The 18,825-nt window shown below is 44.0% G+C and overlaps 1 protein-coding gene across 1 annotated transcript in view; it reads right to left on the minus strand.

Annotated features, from left to right (window-relative positions):
* Positions 1-18,825, minus strand: part of FBN3 (fibrillin 3) — a 112,349-nt gene that overhangs the window by 64,471 nt on the left and 29,053 nt on the right. The window contains exons 6-7 of the mRNA XM_075723822.1: positions 1,609-1,806; positions 66-191 (exon numbers count right to left, since the gene is read on the minus strand). Of these exons, the coding sequence (XP_075579937.1) occupies positions 66-191; positions 1,609-1,806 (324 nt within the window). The remainder of the gene's footprint in view (positions 1-65; positions 192-1,608; positions 1,807-18,825) is intronic.

Consider the following 18,825-nt stretch of genomic DNA (forward strand, 5'->3'; position numbering starts at 1 on the left):
CTCTCAGAACTGGGAACCCAGTACTGAGCAGTCTGGTGAAGCTGTGCAGAGGTCTGCAATCTTACCTTCACATCTGTGGCTGGTCTCGCTTTGCTTGTGTCCCGCAGGGCATTTGCACTCGTAAGAACCCACTGTGTTGATGCAGTTACCACCTTGACAGAGGCCAGGAATGGCTTGACATTCATCCACATCTACAGGAAGATGAGTAAAGACATTAGAAAGTGCAACCTTTGAAACACATGAATACTCAATCCCAGCATGGTGGGAGTGCTATGAGAAAGAAGCAACTTTGCTCCAAGTAGGTGGATTTACATTTCCTAATGCAATTACCCATCAGATTACATTAGAGATAAGGTGAAGGACAGAAAATGGACATAAAGGAATTGTTGGCTTATCTACACAAGCAAGAGGGAAACAAAAGTATAGTAATGTTTTCCAAAGCAAACATCAATGTGTCTACCCCCTCGTGGTTCATTCCAGGTTGGTAGCTGAGTTGCGGGTGAGAGTTGGTTTGGTGGGATGTCCTCCTGCAGCCTTCAGAGAGCAACATCTGTTGCAGGGCAGAGAGGGGAACCTATGGACTGTAAGCTTTTGCTCTTCAGCCCCATCCCAGGAAGGCTCATACTGCAGCCATGGTCTCCTCGTCTGTGAGGGGACACTGTGCTTTCCAAAACACCTCAGGAAGGCCTCAGTACTTGCTGCTAGAACCAGCACACTCATGTGCTACAGATACTATTTATACTCCTGTTCTGCTTGCAGTAAAGGTGAGTGACAAATATATTAAATAGGCCAAGCTCTCCTGAAGAGATTCAGGTCATAAAATGCAGATCGCAATAGACAGCCAGAGAGTTCTCCTCTTCAGCCTTTCCAATTTTATCCTACAGACACTAGCCAATGGGGGATTTGGCTTTTGTAATTTTGGCTTTTGATTGTTGCAGGTAAAGGCTGAAATTAGTTGCAGATGCAGAAAGGAATTCATGCAACTCTACACGGAGACCCATCAGTGGGGAGAAGCAACAGCAGCTCCAGAAAGGCTGCCAATGGGATCTGCTGATGGGAACTCAGTGGACCCATTCTTCTATTTTTGCCTGGGTGTCCTAGACATTGAATGCAACCTCTAAGCATGTGATTTATGTACATTTTATTTGCTTGTGTGATCTCAAAGGAGTTATGGCTTCTGTTTTGAAGCAATATTACAATTTACAGAGCACTAGTCACCTGATACAAGTGCTGATCATGTTCCAGTGCTGGGACAGAAGCTCCAACAACAATAGCAGCACCACAGAATGAGGGCATACGGAAGGCTGTTACTTAGTTTTAAACCCGGAGAAAAACTAGCCTGATTCACTACATTTTGTGGAATGGAGGAATATCACCCGAGAACCACAGCATGGCCAGAATTTTTAAGTGAGCTAAGATGATCTTAGGTGATCCCATGAGAGACCCAAGGTCCATGGTGATGCTCTGGGACATACAGTGATGGATTTAGCAAAGTTTACACAGAGAGCTGTTCTCTGTATGGGGGCTCCTGGCAGTCATTCATCACTCGCCCTTTCAGTGCACATCAGGATGAATAAGGGAACATCCTTAGATACTCGTGGCATTTACCTTGGCAGGCTCCAGTACGAATGTTGGGAATGAAACCTCGGCGGCAGGGGTGAGGCTGGGCAGGGCACATCTCACATGGGTGACCCCAGGCCCGTCCAATGGTGGCACAACACATGGTCTTGGTGCATACGATCCCACTGAGTTGGCCCTGGCACATTTGGTTATTTACTTGGCTAAAGCAGGGACCAGTACGATAGTCTGAGGGAGAAAAATAACATCCACATGTTAGATCAAGACACAAACACAAGGTTTTCTATCTAACACACAGAGTGCCTATTGCCCTTCCTACCAGCACAGCCATTCAGGTGTAAAGTCAACAAGTTCTGGAAAAAAAAATCTGCAACCATGAAAAGAACAAAAATTTAAGACCAAGCTGGAGACCAGTACTGGAGGCAGTGACCTTCTTTCTGCTGTATGTTTCATGTGATCATCTAGAGGTTCTCCAAGCCAGCTCTTCCTGGTCTCTCTCAGGCTCATCACATGAACTAAACTTATTCTATACCCTGAGTCACTCCCTTTAAGTACTGGCCCTAGAATGAGCTCAAAATATGAAGCCAGGCAAAGAGGCAATTTCAGGGCTGCAAGCTCACCTGTTCTGTGAACTGCTGGTGTCAGCAAAGCAATCAAACTTCATTTTAGTTAGGGGCAAAGGTGCACATGGAGATGATGTGGTACAAGCATCTCATGAGCAGCCTTAGGGCTTGACAGTCCATGTAATGTAAACATATAGGATGGTGGAGATATCCAGATCACTTCTACTTGGCTTACAGAGGAAGAGTCCTAGATCTCACCCACAAAATGTTCTGGGAGAGAATTTCCAAATCTTTCCCTGTGATGTCTACTGTAAATCCCACAAAGGGATTTCTACACTGATGGTCTCTGTAAAGGCAACCTCCTGCAGTAATACATGTCATTGTGATTAATTTCTTTGGTTTAACTCTTAAAGGTCCCCTGGTAATTTTAACTAGATCTGTAAAACCCAGATGCGGCAGAAACAACCAGTCTGTTTCTGATTCCCAACAAGGATCTTCCTATCCCTTAAACCCCAAAAGATTTTGAAGGGCTTGTTTGCACTAAGGAATGTGGTTTTGCCACTGTCTGGGCTCTTATGACCCTTGATTAGGGATATTACCACAGCAGGCATTCATCAGGAAACAAAATTCTTAAACAAGAGTTTTTTTCCCACTACTGGGAATAGATGATTGCATGCAAGTGTTTGATCTGTGGCTGGAAAAAGGACCTTTAACCGTGTTATTTTCAGATCAGAAAATTCCACATTAACTGTCAAGGAAGTTAGGTATTGGTCAAATAGCCATTATTTCAGATAGTCTGGCTGAGATTTGCAAAGTTGCTTATGGATTTGATGTTGGAGCGCCCAGTAATTAGTAATTGACTGTGAAACCAAATCCCCACATCAGCGCCCAGATTAACCCACAGCTGTCTTTGCAGTGAAACATTTGGATTTGACATGTGAAGCAACAAAAAACTTGTGTGAAAAGTGGTTATACCTAAATCACGAGGAATGGGCAGCACTTGTGCCCACATCTAAAGACTAATAGTTCTGTTTCCAGAAATGTCTTAGGATAATATAGACACTCAACAAAGCAAAGCTCTTTGTCCATACTCCATTGCTTGGCCTGCAAGTTCTCAGATATGAGTCTTTCCACACATGATCTTTGCAATCAGCTCCCTTCTTTTTAAATCCTGACACACATGTGCAAAGAATAAAAAGCAAGGAAAACTATTAAATTGACAGTTTGAGACAGAAACCTTTCTCCCATAGGGTATGTTTGCATGACAGCCACACTGGCAGAACCTACATTTGCATGAAACCACGACAGAGTGCCTTTATCCTGGGCTATAAAAGATCATCTGGAAATGCTGGTAATTACTGCAGGCTTTAGACTGACAATGCCTGTGCTGATGTGCCTTCCTCGCTCCTGTGGCTTGTGCTGAGTAAAAACTCTGTGAGGTTCATCTGTGTTATAATTATCCCACCTGGCATCAGGGTAAGCATAAGCTACATTGAAACCACACAACAAATTCTCCTCTATCTCTGGGAAATTATCAATTAGCACAATAATTGCTTATTTCCAGCTTAATGTTCCCTCTGATTTGTATTTCTTGAACAGCTGGGAGCACAGTCATACTTGAAAACTAAAAGTATCAAAAGAAGTTTGGTCTGTGGATGTCACTGAGAAGTAAACAGCAAGAGGGATTTGAGGATGAAAAAAAAAGGCAATGATTTTGAAGTTATATTAGCATAAAGGTGACATGATCTCATAAAAAAGCCTTTGTTTGGAAATCAGAACAGAAATACGTACTATGTTTGCAATGGTGAGTTATCAAATAATCACCTTTTGGTTTTTGATCCAAAATTTAACAAGATACCAAAGCACATGTCTCCTGCCATGCCAAGTTTAATGCTTTAGTTTTTCCTAGTTTATTCCTAGAAAAGAAATCAAGAAAGTCTGAGTTGTTTTCTCACCCATTGTCTTTTTTTTTGTAAAACTGAGAGGCTCTTGCTCAAATTTTCAACCTTGAGGAAAAGATGAAGGTGAGCTCTTTATAACCACACCAGTGAACAATTTAAATCTCCTCAACAATCAAACCCGAAGAACTACAAAAGAAATTGCTTTGTGATCCTATTTCAATGGAGAAATCAACTCAGTAACAGACAAAAAGGCTAACAGACTTTAGGAGGCTAACAGTATTAGGAGAAGACTAAAGAACCATCACTAAACTCACAGTTTGCTTCCATCCTGAGGGCTGCTTGCAGTTCTAGCCCCCAACTCAGAAAACAGCTAGCAGAACTGGGAAAGGATCACAAAATGGCAACAAGGATTATCAAAGGTGTGGAAGAGCTTAGGTATGAGGAACAGCTGCACTGGTTAGCAGTCCTCAGTCTGAAAAAGAAACACCTGGGGGAAGACCTGATAGCAGAGTGCAAAACCATGAGTGGCCTAAGGAGGAACGGACTCGCAGAGCCAGAACCAGGAGGTATCATAGGATAGGAAGTGATGCTGGCTCAAGATAAATTGAGGAAAGTGTTTCTCCAGGCAATGTATAAGCTAAGGGGAATACGTCTAACAGAGGATGTTATGAATTGTCAAAGACTGTGAGCTACAAGTGCCTGGAGCATCTTACAGAGGAGGATCATATAGGATTGCCCTGTTCCTGTGCTGTTCCCCAGACATTAGTTTATGGACACTGCTAGAGCTCTGAGGCACAAACTCAATCTCAGCCAAGGGCCCTCAATCCACCCTCATACCACTTTGTAAGCCATCCAGGCAGTTAAATTTTAGAGTTGGTTTTGGTCAGCATTGTGCTGCAGCACCATTGCAGGTGGAGCATCTGTGTTAGATAACTCTGGTCAGGTGGGCTGCAGCTCTGTTTGAATGTGGCAGTGCCTATGTGCTTACAGTGAAATATACATTTTATGAGCTATTCTGAAGTTGTCTTAACCCTAGGACAATGCAGAAACACCTAATAAAGAGGACTTGCTTTCTCCCTGTCCTAGTCAAAAGGATCACTGGGAAGAACATGTGGTTGATGTCATTGTGGTGTGTACCTACAAAGGGCTCTGACTTAGAAAGTCAGATCACATAAATGTATAACCCAAAATCAATGCATGGCAGCACTGTATGGAGAGGAAAGGGGTAAACTTGCACCTCCCACATCATCTTGCTGAGGCATGGCTAGATGCACTGCAGCAAGAATTCCTTGAGATTGATAATGAAAGCACGATTGTAAGGAGAACACCCCCTTTTAAACAAATAATTGACAAAAATAGATTTTCATATGTAGATTACTTCTTTGGAGGGAATGAAGCCAAGGAAATTGCAGTCTGGAGTCCAGAAAGCCTGGCTGTATTCCAGCTCCCATCTGTTGCTAATTTTAATGGTCATATTATTAAATTTTTAGTGGTGCACCAATCAAATTTTATTAAGGAAATATGCACTCTTAGGAGATGTCTAAAGCCCTTTTACAGTCTATGTATGGGATCCCATCTTCCAGGAACCCTGTCGCAGGTAGTTGTCCTTCAGAAGTTTGGTCTTTGCTGGTATGTTTCTTAGAAAAGCATAGATGAGGTGCCTTCCTCACTGAAAGCTGAGATTTCTTCCTGTTTCTTCTTTCAAGCTCACTCAGCCTTACAATAACAGTGTCCAGTGGCAGGATATGGATGAGTTCCACCTTTCCATCTGCAGGTAAAGTTCTCATTAAAGAGATTGCAAGGAATACTGGATGAGGCTTTATTGTGGGAATCAGTAAGAATCTTCTCCCCTCTACAGAAGAGACTTTTAACACAGCAGGGCCATGCATATCTGGGCCTTTACCAATCACTTGTAGCTGCAAAAAACAACATGCCAGCTCACTGCCTGACTTAACCTCTCCAAATACAGTTTTGCAAACAGTAAACACACAGCATAGGACAGACATCAGCTTCTCCCCCAGCATCTATCATCAGCCTCATCCATGCACTGATCTCATTTTTCTTTCCTGCCCTATTAATTTCAAAGTAGACCATGCTCAGCACGTTCAGTCTGTAGATTTCTTATCGCCATAGAGTTAGATTAGGTTACTATTCATGCCTACTTGTCTTGAGCAGCCAGCAAGGAGAGAGAGCACTCAAATTGCAAAAGGCACCACGGAATCAGAGTTGAAGTGTCAACGTGTTTGCATTAACCACAAGAAATCTGACTCCTTGCTACGCTTTTTGTTTTCAAACCCTTGCCACCCCCACCCCACTGAGGCAGTATGGCTTTGAAGCACCACCTAGCCTGGACTAGGGACTTTTGCAGATGCCGCAGATTCAGGTTGGGGCTACAGTGAGTCTTATCTACCCAATCCTGCAGCCAACACAGGCCCCAGATGTGCTCGGAAGAGGAAGCGTAACAGGAATAGACCTCATTCCCAGTTTCCATGTTTGGCTGGTTGTCATGGAGATCGTTAGGAACCCCTATAGCTAATGAACGGCCATTCCTGACAATTCTAAGCCACAAACCCTTGGGGAGCTAATGGTGGGATCTATGCCATTACACATGCTCTTACATTGAGCCATGCTATTCCACTTGCAAGCAGCTTCCTGAAAATATCCCTGTAGACATTTTTAACTTTCCTAATTAGTGTGTCTAGGTTGTAAGTGGAGGAACGATTCACGGTTGCTGTGGACATCTGCCTTCACCCACGTGCTGCATGGAGTCCTGCTGGAAGGGGTGGGACATTAAAGTGCAGTAAGTGGGTTCAAGTACTTCTGGTTCAGCCGAGCCAGCACACAAAACCTCCTAGTTTCCCTGTTTCCAGTACTTGGGGTGCTGTGCTGACTAGGGATGCTGCACTGGCTTTGCCTACCCTACTTAACCCAAATTCACCTTGCCAGAACCTGTCTCACCTCCTACCAGAGGTAATAAAGAACAACGCACTACTCTTTGCCAACCATGGCTATAATTTATGGCAGAAATGCAGCCTGGTCTTGTTAGAAGAGAATAATCAGTTTCAGACTATTTAAAATTACTGCTCTGAGGCTATCAAACATTTATGTACAACAGTCTGGAAGGCACCTTCTCTATTGCTCAGTTTCCCCAATGCTAAATGAAGACAATGGAAATCTTTTGTAGGGAATGTTTCCCTGGGATATACAGCATAACTCAATGCCATTATTTTGCAGGGAAATGTTAATTTCAGCAACTCAGACTGACTTCTTTGAAGGAGATCTCAAACTGAACACTTCCATAAACAAGGGCATTTTCAAATGTTTTGTAACACCTGAATTGAAACAGTATCTGAACCTGAAATATTTACAACTTTATTTCACACCCAATTTAAAGTACTGCTTTGCTGTGGGGGAAAGAAAAAGGCATTTAAAATTAGCATTTTACTCCCTTTTAACTGGTTCTTACTATCCCTTTGGGCAAATTAGTAGGTTTTGACAAAACACTTTTGAAAAGAAGCATTTTGTTTGAAAATTTTCGCAAGAAAATGGATAGCTTTCCCCACTTCTATAACATCCATCTACCCAGCGGGGTGCCACCAAGTAAATTAATGCTTGCAATGGGAATTCAGATCCCTGGGTAAAGATGCAAAAGCGGGAACAATTGCACTACTCTCATTGCTATTTAAAACAGTCCTAGAAACACGAATATGCCTGACCCCAGCCGTGTAAGCAGATCTGCAGAGTCCAGACTAAAAGGAAGGTGAAGGGATTGAAGAGCTCTCTGCACTCTCACCCCATCTTTCAGGCTGTCCTTTCTCTGGCACCATTTGGCTGGAATCCCCTCACGAGACAGACCATGGGCTGGGTGAATTCCTTCTTTGCAAAATAAATAAATAGAGCAGCAAGGAAGAAGAGATTTTTCTTTGCTAAAATCAAATTCCTTCTCATAATAAACAATGCTTTCGCTGAAGGCTTTTTCTTAAAACAGTAAGGACAAACGTTGCCTGTAAGTAATCCCTGGGGAGCTACAGACCTCACTGGGATGAGGTCACTACAACACATGCCCCAGGCTTTGGCAGGCTTCCACGCTGCTTTCTAAAAGCTCCAGCAACCAAGTACAGGAGAGCAAGGAGACTGGATATCAAGCCCAATATCTATTTTTCTGTTTTCAATGAATGATTTCCATCAGCAGGAGGCTTGGTCCTCCAGGCCCCGGGAGCACAGCCTTGCAATTTTCTGTCTGTAACCTTCTGGGGTTTTGGAGCAAGACAAACAGCCAGCTCTGGGAGTGAGTGAGAGCTCATGCAACCAAGGCAAGGCATTAATCTGGCAGATCCCTCTGCAAGCTTCTATCCAAAAAGATTCCCAGACAAACTCTGGCTGCTTGTGATGGGGGTGTTCCCTAGAGAGCCCATGAAGAATGCTGGCTGTGCCCTCTGGGACCTGCCAGGAGAGCTGATAACTTAAAAATTAAATGCTAAATGGAGCAATTCATGCCCTGCTCATAGAGAGACCATGAACGTATGGGAAAGTACACAGGGGAACAGCATCCAAAAGCCACCAGCCAACCAACCAACTGAAAGGAGCCAACCAACAATCCTGTGATTATTTCTGTTGCACTAAATGTGAATGCAGAGATTTTACAACATTGATCGTAGGTCTCGGCACACAACTCTAAATATCTGCTAAGCCTCTCAGGCTGTTTGATACGTGACAGCTTTGGTGGGAGGGGGGATGGTGGATGCAGGGAGAACAGCGCAGAGGGTCTCCGTAAAGGGCTCCTTTCTCATGGAATACTTTCTCCACCTAGTCATTTCCTTACCTCATACAAACACAGCCGCATTCCTGATGTTTAACTGTTTGGACTTTTGCAGAAAAGAAAAAGCTGGCTGGGGCAGTTTATAAGGCCAGACATTCCAAGTGCTGAAAAAACATATTCAAAGGAAATAGTGAAGGGAGAACTTTTTTAAGTTTTCCTGTCCTATTTTTACCGTTTCCTGTCAAAGTCTTAGCCTATGAAACCTGAGATAGAGCTCCATGCACAACCCTCCTCCAAGGGCTCTGCACTGCACCAGCATCTGAGGCACAAAGGATACACACGGCAGCATAGGGCCAGTAGTTCCAGCAGTTCCAGCAGTTCTAGAAATGTCTGGGAGGGTTGGAACAGGGGGCTGGCACTGCCATGCTGTGTCCTCTCTCTTGGAAGAGACCACGGGGTCAGAACCCTGTGGGCTGTTGAATCACTGCCTGGTCAGTGCAGAGATGGAGGTGCAGGAATGGAGATGCTGGGGGTGGCATGGGGGTTTGATAGCTCCAGACTCTTCCCCACACACATACTTGCCCCAGGTGAAAGACTTGCACCTCTCAGGCTCCTTTGGCAGAGATCATGGCTACGGGCAGACTCCTGAATATCAAGGGAAAGAGTATATGGAGATGGTGGCTGGGCTGGGCTGAGCTGTGACTGAATTTGGGGGATTCCTCCCGGACAGCTGATTGTGTGTTCCTGATAGGACCAGGTAAGGGAAGGAGAAATTTGTGTCTGCCAGGTGGGAAGTATTTTTGGGCAGAGGGTTTGCAGACTTTGCCTACCTCCCTTCTGGGACAATGAGCTGGGAGGAAGTGATGGCAAGGACACTACTGAGCAAGGACTTCCAACGATGCGGATGGCTTTACAGGTCTTGCCAGATTGCATTAACGTTACTGTGCATGAGCTGCGGTCATCTTCATCTGTCCATTGCTGCATTCAGCAAAGGTTTTTGTATTTTAAAAGTGGCAATGCAATGCTTGTGCTAGGGAGGGCAAGGTGTTCTTTGGAAGACGCTTATCCACAGCTAAAGTATCTTGAAACAGAAGGAAGAAGTCTCAGAAATGACCAAACAGACACAAATAGCATGTTATTAGATTCTTCTCAGACTGAATTAATGGAAGTGGAAACATTGTGCTCTCCTTAGCATCTCCTTATCCCTGCACATTCTACCAGGCTTTGTCTTTGCATTCAATGGGAAGCATTCTAGTTCCCTGCCACAAATGGGGCGTGTGGACATGCTTGGTTGGACCAGGCCTGGAGCCGCTGTGCCACCATGAGCTGAGCACCGGTTCACAGAACTGCCCAAGGGCCTTGAGCAGATGTGGACCAAGCAATGCCTCTCCTGCCAGTCTGCATTTTCATGGGCTTGCAGAGAACAGAGGCTGGTGCACAGCCTTGGGTTGATATCAGTGCACCAGAACTGCAGACATTCATGCGTTGACCTCCAAACATGCTGCACTGAGCCTGTGACCATGATGTGATGTCGCATTGCACTCCTCACAGTCAGCTGGCAGAGCGCTGCTTACAGCCCTTGCAGACTCTCCAGATTTGGGTGAAATGTGAACCCAGGCATTTATCTTCATGCCACTTTTCTCCCACAAGGATCAGCAGGTTCAACAACATCAGGGGACTCTTACTCATGGACACCCCTCTCCACAATGAGAATGAGAAAGCAAGCCACTTTTCACTGCATCCAAGAGCAATGAAAGGTCAGAAGATAAGACAGCCACCTTCCTGCCCAACCCAGAGCAGGCAATGAAGTGCTAGCTGCAGAAACAAGAAGGTCCCAACCCATGCTGATCCAGCCTTCTCGGCTCACTCAGCTACAGCTCACTGAAATGCTCCTGTGTTTCTTAGTGGCAATGCAAATGGCTTGCCCATGGACAAGGTCAACTCATGCATCTCTTTGCAAAGACCCTCTTTGCTATCACTTGTACCTTTGCCAAATTGTAACTATTCAGGCTGAAACAGGTTTATACCCAAGCTAAGCAGTTTTGAAAAATTCCAGTCAAAACATTCCTGTCTGATTTAAACATATATCTTGGGAATGCTGTTTCTGTGAAGGTCTCTGGAGGAAATTTCCAGAGGCTGGTTCCTGTTGTGGACAGTGAAACGGCCTCTGAACCACATGCTGAACACCAAGCAGCAAAGGTATTAAGTAGCTGTGCTTTGGGAGTGCTTCCCACACTCTGGCAGGGGGAAATGTAGTATGTGATTGTCTCATTAAAGATTGTACCATAAAGCCCAGGGGCATGCAGGAAAATTATATGTGCAGGATGCATCTACATCCCTCCAGTACTCCCAGCAGACTATGACTGGCTTTCTGCAGAGATCAGAGGAAAATGTGGTTTCACAGAACTATAATTATTTTATCAAGTAAACCTGTCTGCAGGAGGAAAATGGCAACCTACAATTGAGTACAGAGTTGAACTCCACTCATGGTGAGGTTTCTGCCAGACCTTTCCACACAAATGCAAGTTACAGCAATAGATGTCAGAGCAATCTCTCTTTGAACTACTGCTGATTATAAAAATGCTTTTTCTACCACAATGTAGAGAAATGGGAGCGTATGCCTCACCTTTGGAGGCAGGTTGAGGAGAAGGAACTCTATCACATATCTCAGCTATGAGTTCTGCTTTATGTCGTAACATCTGGATTAGCAGAGCACTAGGAAAAATCAGCTGAACGCCTGGTTTCTAACAAGGATGAGAAATTTCTTTGTAAACAGAGTCTTTTATTAAAAAGCTCATCTGGGGGAAAAAAAAACTTAACCACTGCCAATACCATTCCTCCATAAGATTTCTGGTTAAAGCAATTTCAAGCTTAATCTGGAACTGATAGGAAGAAGGGCTTGCCGAGTGTCGGGCAAACTTGTGTCTCAGCTGCCTACTATACTCACACCACCCAGACGACTTTGGGCATGACAGAAAGGAGCCACCATAGCCAGTGCTTTCCTTTGTCTTTTTCCTATCAGAAAACTGAAACCCAAGAAATTAATGAGTTCATGACACCCTGGAACAGCCTTGCAGCTCAGGGGATGCATGTGGAGGCCCACACAAAGTGAATTTCAGTTTGGTCTCAGGAGCCACATCTCAGTCCATGTTTCTGGGATGTCTCCACTCCTCTGGGATTGTTGCTGTGTGTTGCTCTTCTTTCAGGAGAGCAGGTGGACTGGGGCTCAGTTTCACAACGGACATGGACCTCAGGCACAGCCAGAGGTTGTACGGAAGAGATATTTTTGCCAACATGGCATTTATTCCCAGAACAGAAATTCTACTGGGCAGCTTACATTAATGAATTTGATGTATCTTCCTCTGAAATACAAAAGCTGAGATTAAAGACCTTTCTGAGTTATCTCAGATAATAATTGAATTTCCAAGAACTATTTGTGGTCCCTTTCTTGATAGCATGTTGTATGTTCTTGCGTGCCTGGGCTCTGGGGAGTTACCAGCTAAAGGTATGAAATATGTACATCCCTACTGATTACTTCACTAGGAGCAGCATTTCAGAAGTTCAGGACTGTGACCTGAGTTAGACAGGAGTGAGCAAAGGTACCATGTTTACTGTTGGCTGCTTCCTGCTACAGTTTTTGCATGCATGCATGGGGATCAGACACATCCTGTGTTGCTGCTTCATTTCTCCTAAGCCTCCAGATTAGACTGAAAATTAGAAATAAAAATCATTATTAAGAGGAAACAGAAAAGCTGAGACAAAGCCACTCTTAATAACTCCTCTCGGGGGGGGGGGGGGGGGGGGGGGCGGGGGAGTGGAGAGGCCTTCTAAGCAAGAATAATGGGGTATTCTGCAATATTCCCACCATCTGGAAATCTGAGTGGATTAAAGTGCAGTTTATGCTGAGACACTCACTAGCATTCATCTGTATGTTATAAGATGGTATTTTGCATCATTTATTCTGTTTATATATGGCCTGGGGTGCCTGTCACTAGAAAAGCTACGGCTGGAGGGAATGCTGGAGATCATTTTGGATTTCTCTTTCCCTTAGACAAGACTGACTACCAGAATTAGACGCAACCAATATTTGTATAACTTGCTCTTAAATACCTACAGATATGAAAATCCACAACCTCCTTATGCAATTCTTCTAGAGCTTAAATATTTCAGGACAGTGGATAAGTGGCCATTAGACTGATAGAAATCAAATGAAATTATGAGGATGAGAGGAACTGCTGTCCTATACAGTAAGGATCTTTGAGAAATTGATACAGCATATAAAAATATGCTACTCTGAGGCCTTGCGTTAGTCTGAATCATTGTTAATGGAGAGTTCTTCCAGGACTGGAATTGTATCAGTTATAAGGAACCCTGGCTTCACGAGCAGCCCCCTCCCAAAAGACATCAAAATCCTTTTGAAACTTTGGAGAATCTACAGACACAGACACATTATGGAAACTCAGAAATCCTCCCTGAGTGCACATCAAAGGAGATTCTCATGTTATGTACATGCTAAAATATAAAAAGCTGTATCTTGATATAAGCAGAATAATGGAGATTCAGGAAGAAAACTGGAGCAGATTAGCAACAGCTTTAAAGTGAAATGTATTGAGTAGAGATTTAGATCCCATCTGTCCCTTTTCCTATGTACTATGTCTTGTTTACTAGGGGATTGTGTGGAACTTTGTTTCTGAAGCTGCTTTTGCCTACTCTGCTTATATCCCAAGGTTCTGATACTCGAAGCACTAGACATGCAGAACATGGTCTGCTCTTCACTGAGTGCTCTGTGGCTTCATCTGGAGACCTGCCACAAAGACACCAACCAAGGCTCTGCCACAGGATGGGATCAAACTCCAGACACAGACTCTCAGACTTCCTCTTTGTCATGTGTTTGACCCCTCTAAGCATGGCAATTTTTGAAAGCCCATGTCCTCCTCACTCGATGGTTGATAGCCCTTCTTGGGGTATTTGGAAAGAAATAGGAGAAATAAGAATCTCCTGAAAACAGCAGTGAAATGTTGAAAGATATGGATTGTGTTGGTGGAAGCTGCTGTTTGGGCACGTTTTCACTTCAGTCCAATCCAGTCCTGGTTAGAGACAGAAGTCCTGCAGTGAGGACTATGAAAGAACAGGAGATACTCACTGCCTTTTCCATAGATGTTGCAAGTCTAGGACCTGCTATGGCTCTAATCCTTGCTTTTTCTCACATGTTCAAAACACTGTGTGCATCAATAGGGCTTTGTTTTCTTGCACTGGGTAACCAAGAGCCAGAACTCATACAACAGATGCCAGTTTTAAGTCTGCTATTATCTTCACATGGACACAATCCCTTCCAAGGCTCTTCATGGGATACAGGACTTGGGAACAACCATTCAAGGCTTCAAGAGCACAGCTGGCTTTCAGCTCAACCCAGAAGTATTTGCACTGAAGAACACCACCCCACGAGTCTGTTGGTTAAACTTTTGGAAACCTTGCACCATTAAGAGGAGAGGACATGCAGACTTAGCAAAGGCCTTCTGAACTGGACAAATCATAGGAACCACAGACAGTCTCCACAAAGATCAAGAATGTTACTCTAAAAATCTTTTTTTACAAAGTAAAAGAAGACATTCTTTCACAACAGGTAGCAAAAGAGGTAGCAACTGGCATGCACAGTGAAGCCTTCAGCATTCGGATGGAAAAAACCCCAAATTAGACCTCATCCTTGGAACACAGGAGGAGCTTCCACACCTTTACCAGAGTCAAACATTGTCACTTTTTACAACAATTTTTTTCCTACTTGAAGGAGGATGAAATCAGAGACATGACATCAAAATGTTTCATTTTTCTGCAAAACTATTAAAAAAAAATTGGCCTCTCTCCCCATGGATTCATTTTTTCTGTACTGCAGCTTTTCCTCTGACGCTGATGTAATGTGAGTTCATGTTACTGAAGGCTGCTGGGGTTATACAATATATTCACTAGTTCTTCATCCCTGAAGATGTCATGTAGAGGAAGGAAATGATGCTAAGATTCTCTGAGTACCTCGCTATTAAGGTATTTAGCTCTGAAGTGGAGTATTTCCTGAATGAAGTGTGAAGGTAGTTAGATTGCTCCCATTACAAAGCAGCCTCTTACCGGAGCCCTAAGCTGTTGAACATGCAGCTTGTTGAGTGTATGGCAGCAAAAGCTGTTGCTTAGCATTCAGGAACTTAGTTAATTATAGTTTAAAAGTAAAATTATCTCTTTTTATGGTTATAGCAAAATAAAGTAAAATTAAAACCCAAAATAAATCTGCAATCGGATAGCCTTGTGGGGTTTGAATGCCTTCTTTTCGTCAACACAGATGGGCACATTTTTCAGTGCTTGCCAGTCTAAACTGATATCCCAAACCCTGTAGGAAAATGCATCTCCAGAGAGCAAAGGAACAGCTAATGGCCACACTAGAAACAACAGCAATTGTATAAAGCTAATGAGCCTTTCTGAGAATCCCAACTCCTCAGCACAGATATTAGCTGGACTAATGCAGCTTTGTGTCCTTTGAAACAAGTTAGTATCTTTGTGTGATATTACCTTCTGTGCATATAATAATCTGAGACCACGGCACCACGCTGTGCCTTGCAGCAGACAGAAGCCTACAGACAACTATCTTTACACTGTTCAGGCATTTACAGATTTTAAATCTGTAAGGATGAATTGGTCTGAAGTCCAACATCAAACAAGCCAGTGCATGACAACCAGAGATTCTTGCCTAAACCCTACTACATATGGATTAGCCACAACACATCCTCAGAAACTCCTTCCCTCTTGATCTGAAGACTCCAGAGATGGGATTCACTTATCAAGTGTAGGGAAGTCCACAGTCCATATGTCTGTGACAGAACTGATCACCACTCTGTATACACTCATTGTAAAGGCAATGTCTGCATTTGGTCAGTGAATCCTGCCGCTCACTGCTGTTATCACTCCATCATCTATAAAGTTTCATGGCATGCTGTGCTCAGCTGGACACATCTACCCACAGAGGTCTAAAGTGAGGCTATGTAGTGCAGGGGGGGGTCCAGCACATTCCTGTGGAAGACAGCCAGTTGAAACCGACCTCCTTGTTAAAAACATCATCTTTTTTTTCCAATTGGAACTTGTTTTCCTTCAGCTTTCAGTCCTTTTGCCTTGCTTCAGCAGAAGGACCTGGGTCAGCCCCTGCTTTCACAGGTTGTCACATTCTACAAGAAAGACTTCACTGCTAAGGGACATCCCACCCGCCCGTGACACTGTCAGCTATCTATTTCTGTCAGTGTGTGCACTGCTAATGAGGGTACAGTCCTCAGGCTATAAAGTGTGTTTGACCAAAATGAGCTCTTGGTCCAGAACCAGCCAGCCATAGCAGTATGAGCTGGATCAAGTCCATCCTTCCTAAGAGATTGGTCTCTTAACACAACTTTTCAGTCTGAGGCATCTTACGGTTTATTTAACAGCCTGGAGGTGGCTTATTTGGGAACACCAACATGAGCAAATGTATCTCAAGACACAGTCCTACCTCGATCATGCTCTTATCACTGTTAGCAGTCGATTTACCAGCTCTCCTGCAACCCTTTGGTGGCTCCTCACAGTTCCTGTGCTGCAGCAAAATGTCTATTATTTTACAGAGAAACGTAACAGGGTGATGTAATGAGCTGCCCAAACAAACGCAAGCAGTGGGCCAGACAGGATGGAGCAGTAGAGCTCATACTGCTTTGTCCTATGCTCAGAACATAAAATCTCCACATTATCCAGCTACGATTCAAACCAACTGCCCCATTTCAGTAATGGGTCTGGGAGAGATGAAGAGGTGTATCCTACAACACATCCTCTCTTCTGCAGGCTGAGTGTGGTCTGATCTGCCAACCCAGATGGTTCCTATCAGTAGACATCTCACAGCACAGAACTGAGGGAAAGGACTGTACATATCACATTATCTTTGCTTTCTTTCCTGAAAGGCAGTGAAAGCCAGCTTAAACTACCTGTCATTTTCTTTGTACTCTGTAGCCAGGACGGTCTTTCATTTTGTGCTCTGGAAGCAGCAGGCACAACGATGCCAGAGTGCATTTTTATTGCCTATTGCCAGAGTGCTGCATTTAGTAGTTAGCAATGGCTCCCCCATGAGAAACGCCACAGTAGCTACTCTGTGTGGGAAGGAGGAAGGTGAATGATGTCTCACTAGACAGTAACTGGCATTAGTGGAAGCTCTCTGCCCACAGAGATGCAGGCAGGAATCTGAGGAATTTCCAGAGTACTCAACCACGTACCCAGCCGTGCTATGAGAGCATCACTACAGAGCCTTGGGCTGAAACCTGTACTTCCTACATATGAAGCCAGTGGGTTTCAGGCTCTGCTTTGAATTAATCTTCATAAAAATCTTTAGGAATGAGATTCAGAGCTACACTGAGAGCTATGGATGATCCGTGTTGCCTCCAAGCCTGCTACTTGGGTCTCCTGTTACTGGAGACTCCCAAGGATCCTTGTAAACATGTCAAATACCATGGCTGCTTTAAATGGAGAAACTGAACCAAAATTCAACAGTGGTCATGTGTCCAGCAAGTCTGGTGCTCCATCTTAACAGGCCTAGTGATGGAGTGGGAATTCCTTTTCTCCTTGGAAGGGCTAAGTACTGTCACACTAATTATTCTCAGTAGGTCAGTCACAACCACCTCACCTGGCTGCAAACTCACAGACTGCCCAGCCAGGAGCCTTTTTGAAGAGTGTAACTTTTAACATCTCTTAGTAAAGCAAGTGCTCTGTTTGTCTTGGCAGGGAAGACCTGTGTATACACAGCTGGAGAGCTTGTTTTGTCTCTTAGTACAAGTCTGGACTAACCCAAATCTCTAAAGGCTTTGTAAAAATGCTCTCTTTATTTAAAGAATTTTATACATTACAAGATGTCTCCAAAGTCTGCCCTTGCTCAGACCCCTTCTTTCCCTGCCTCTTCCACTTTCTCTCTTACCCCCTCCACTACCACGCACACAGAGTCAGGACAGCTGGATTTTTCAGTCCCTCCTGGCATTGCTGTATCCAGAAGTTTCTTTAAGAAATTAAGACACAGTTCTGGAGCTCAGGTTTAGGGTTTTAGGGGAAGGAATCTTGCAGGGTAGAGCCTTCAAAAGAGAAAGACTGTTATCATAATACCTTTCCATAACTAAAGCAATCCATATCTGCATAGGCGTGTGTGTGTGTGAGAAAAAGGCAGTGAGAGGGCTTAAAGAACATATAACTGCAGTGTTTGCAGGACATGTGTGTTTGCAGGAGAGTACAAAGGAGGAGACAGGAACAATGAAAGGTGGAGGCTTTTAAAGAGCTTTCCCTTCTCTGCAAACAATAAATGTGAGGCTCAAACCACAGCAGAGGCCTTTTATGGGGCACCTGCACCATTAGGTTCAGTAGATACTTTTGCAACCCAGGGAACATTGCACAACTATGTTGAGTTCTGCGTATTTGTGCTGGCCACTGTTCAAGCAGGGCTGACTGATGCCTGGGCTACCAGAAACCAACTGTTATTCCTATCTCACCCTCTAAATCACGTTGCCAAGAATCCCCAACTTGGAAAAAAACATTAAAGGCAAGAACAGTCCAATCCTTGGACATGGAGTTAAACAGAATTAGCCCAATCTCAGGAAAATGAGAGGCTAGAAAAGCAGAATATTTCCAGGGTGCTTTGATCTTAATCCTGGGAGTTTGCACATTGGCTTCATGTTTCAGTTTCATTTCTGCTTTGTGCCGCTCTGACCCTTGCCAAAAATCATATCAGAGCAGTGTCGTGAGATGTCCATCTAAGCCAACAGGAAAGGGAGAAATTTCGTGTCTCAGCCAAAACCTCAGTCATACCCGCACTGCCCAAATGTAAATCTGATCTAGCCACTCAGCACACACTGGCTGGATGAAATACAGCAAAGCCACATGTCACTAAGAGCCGTATTCTTAGCTGATGAAAACTGTGCTTCTCAGTGGAGCTCTTTCGATTCATACTGGATGAGCAGCTGGCATCAAACCGCGTGAGGTTTACAATAAACCA

This window comes from Pelecanus crispus, chromosome 20 (genome assembly GCF_030463565.1).
Source record: "Pelecanus crispus isolate bPelCri1 chromosome 20, bPelCri1.pri, whole genome shotgun sequence".
NCBI lineage: Eukaryota > Metazoa > Chordata > Aves > Pelecaniformes > Pelecanidae > Pelecanus > Pelecanus crispus.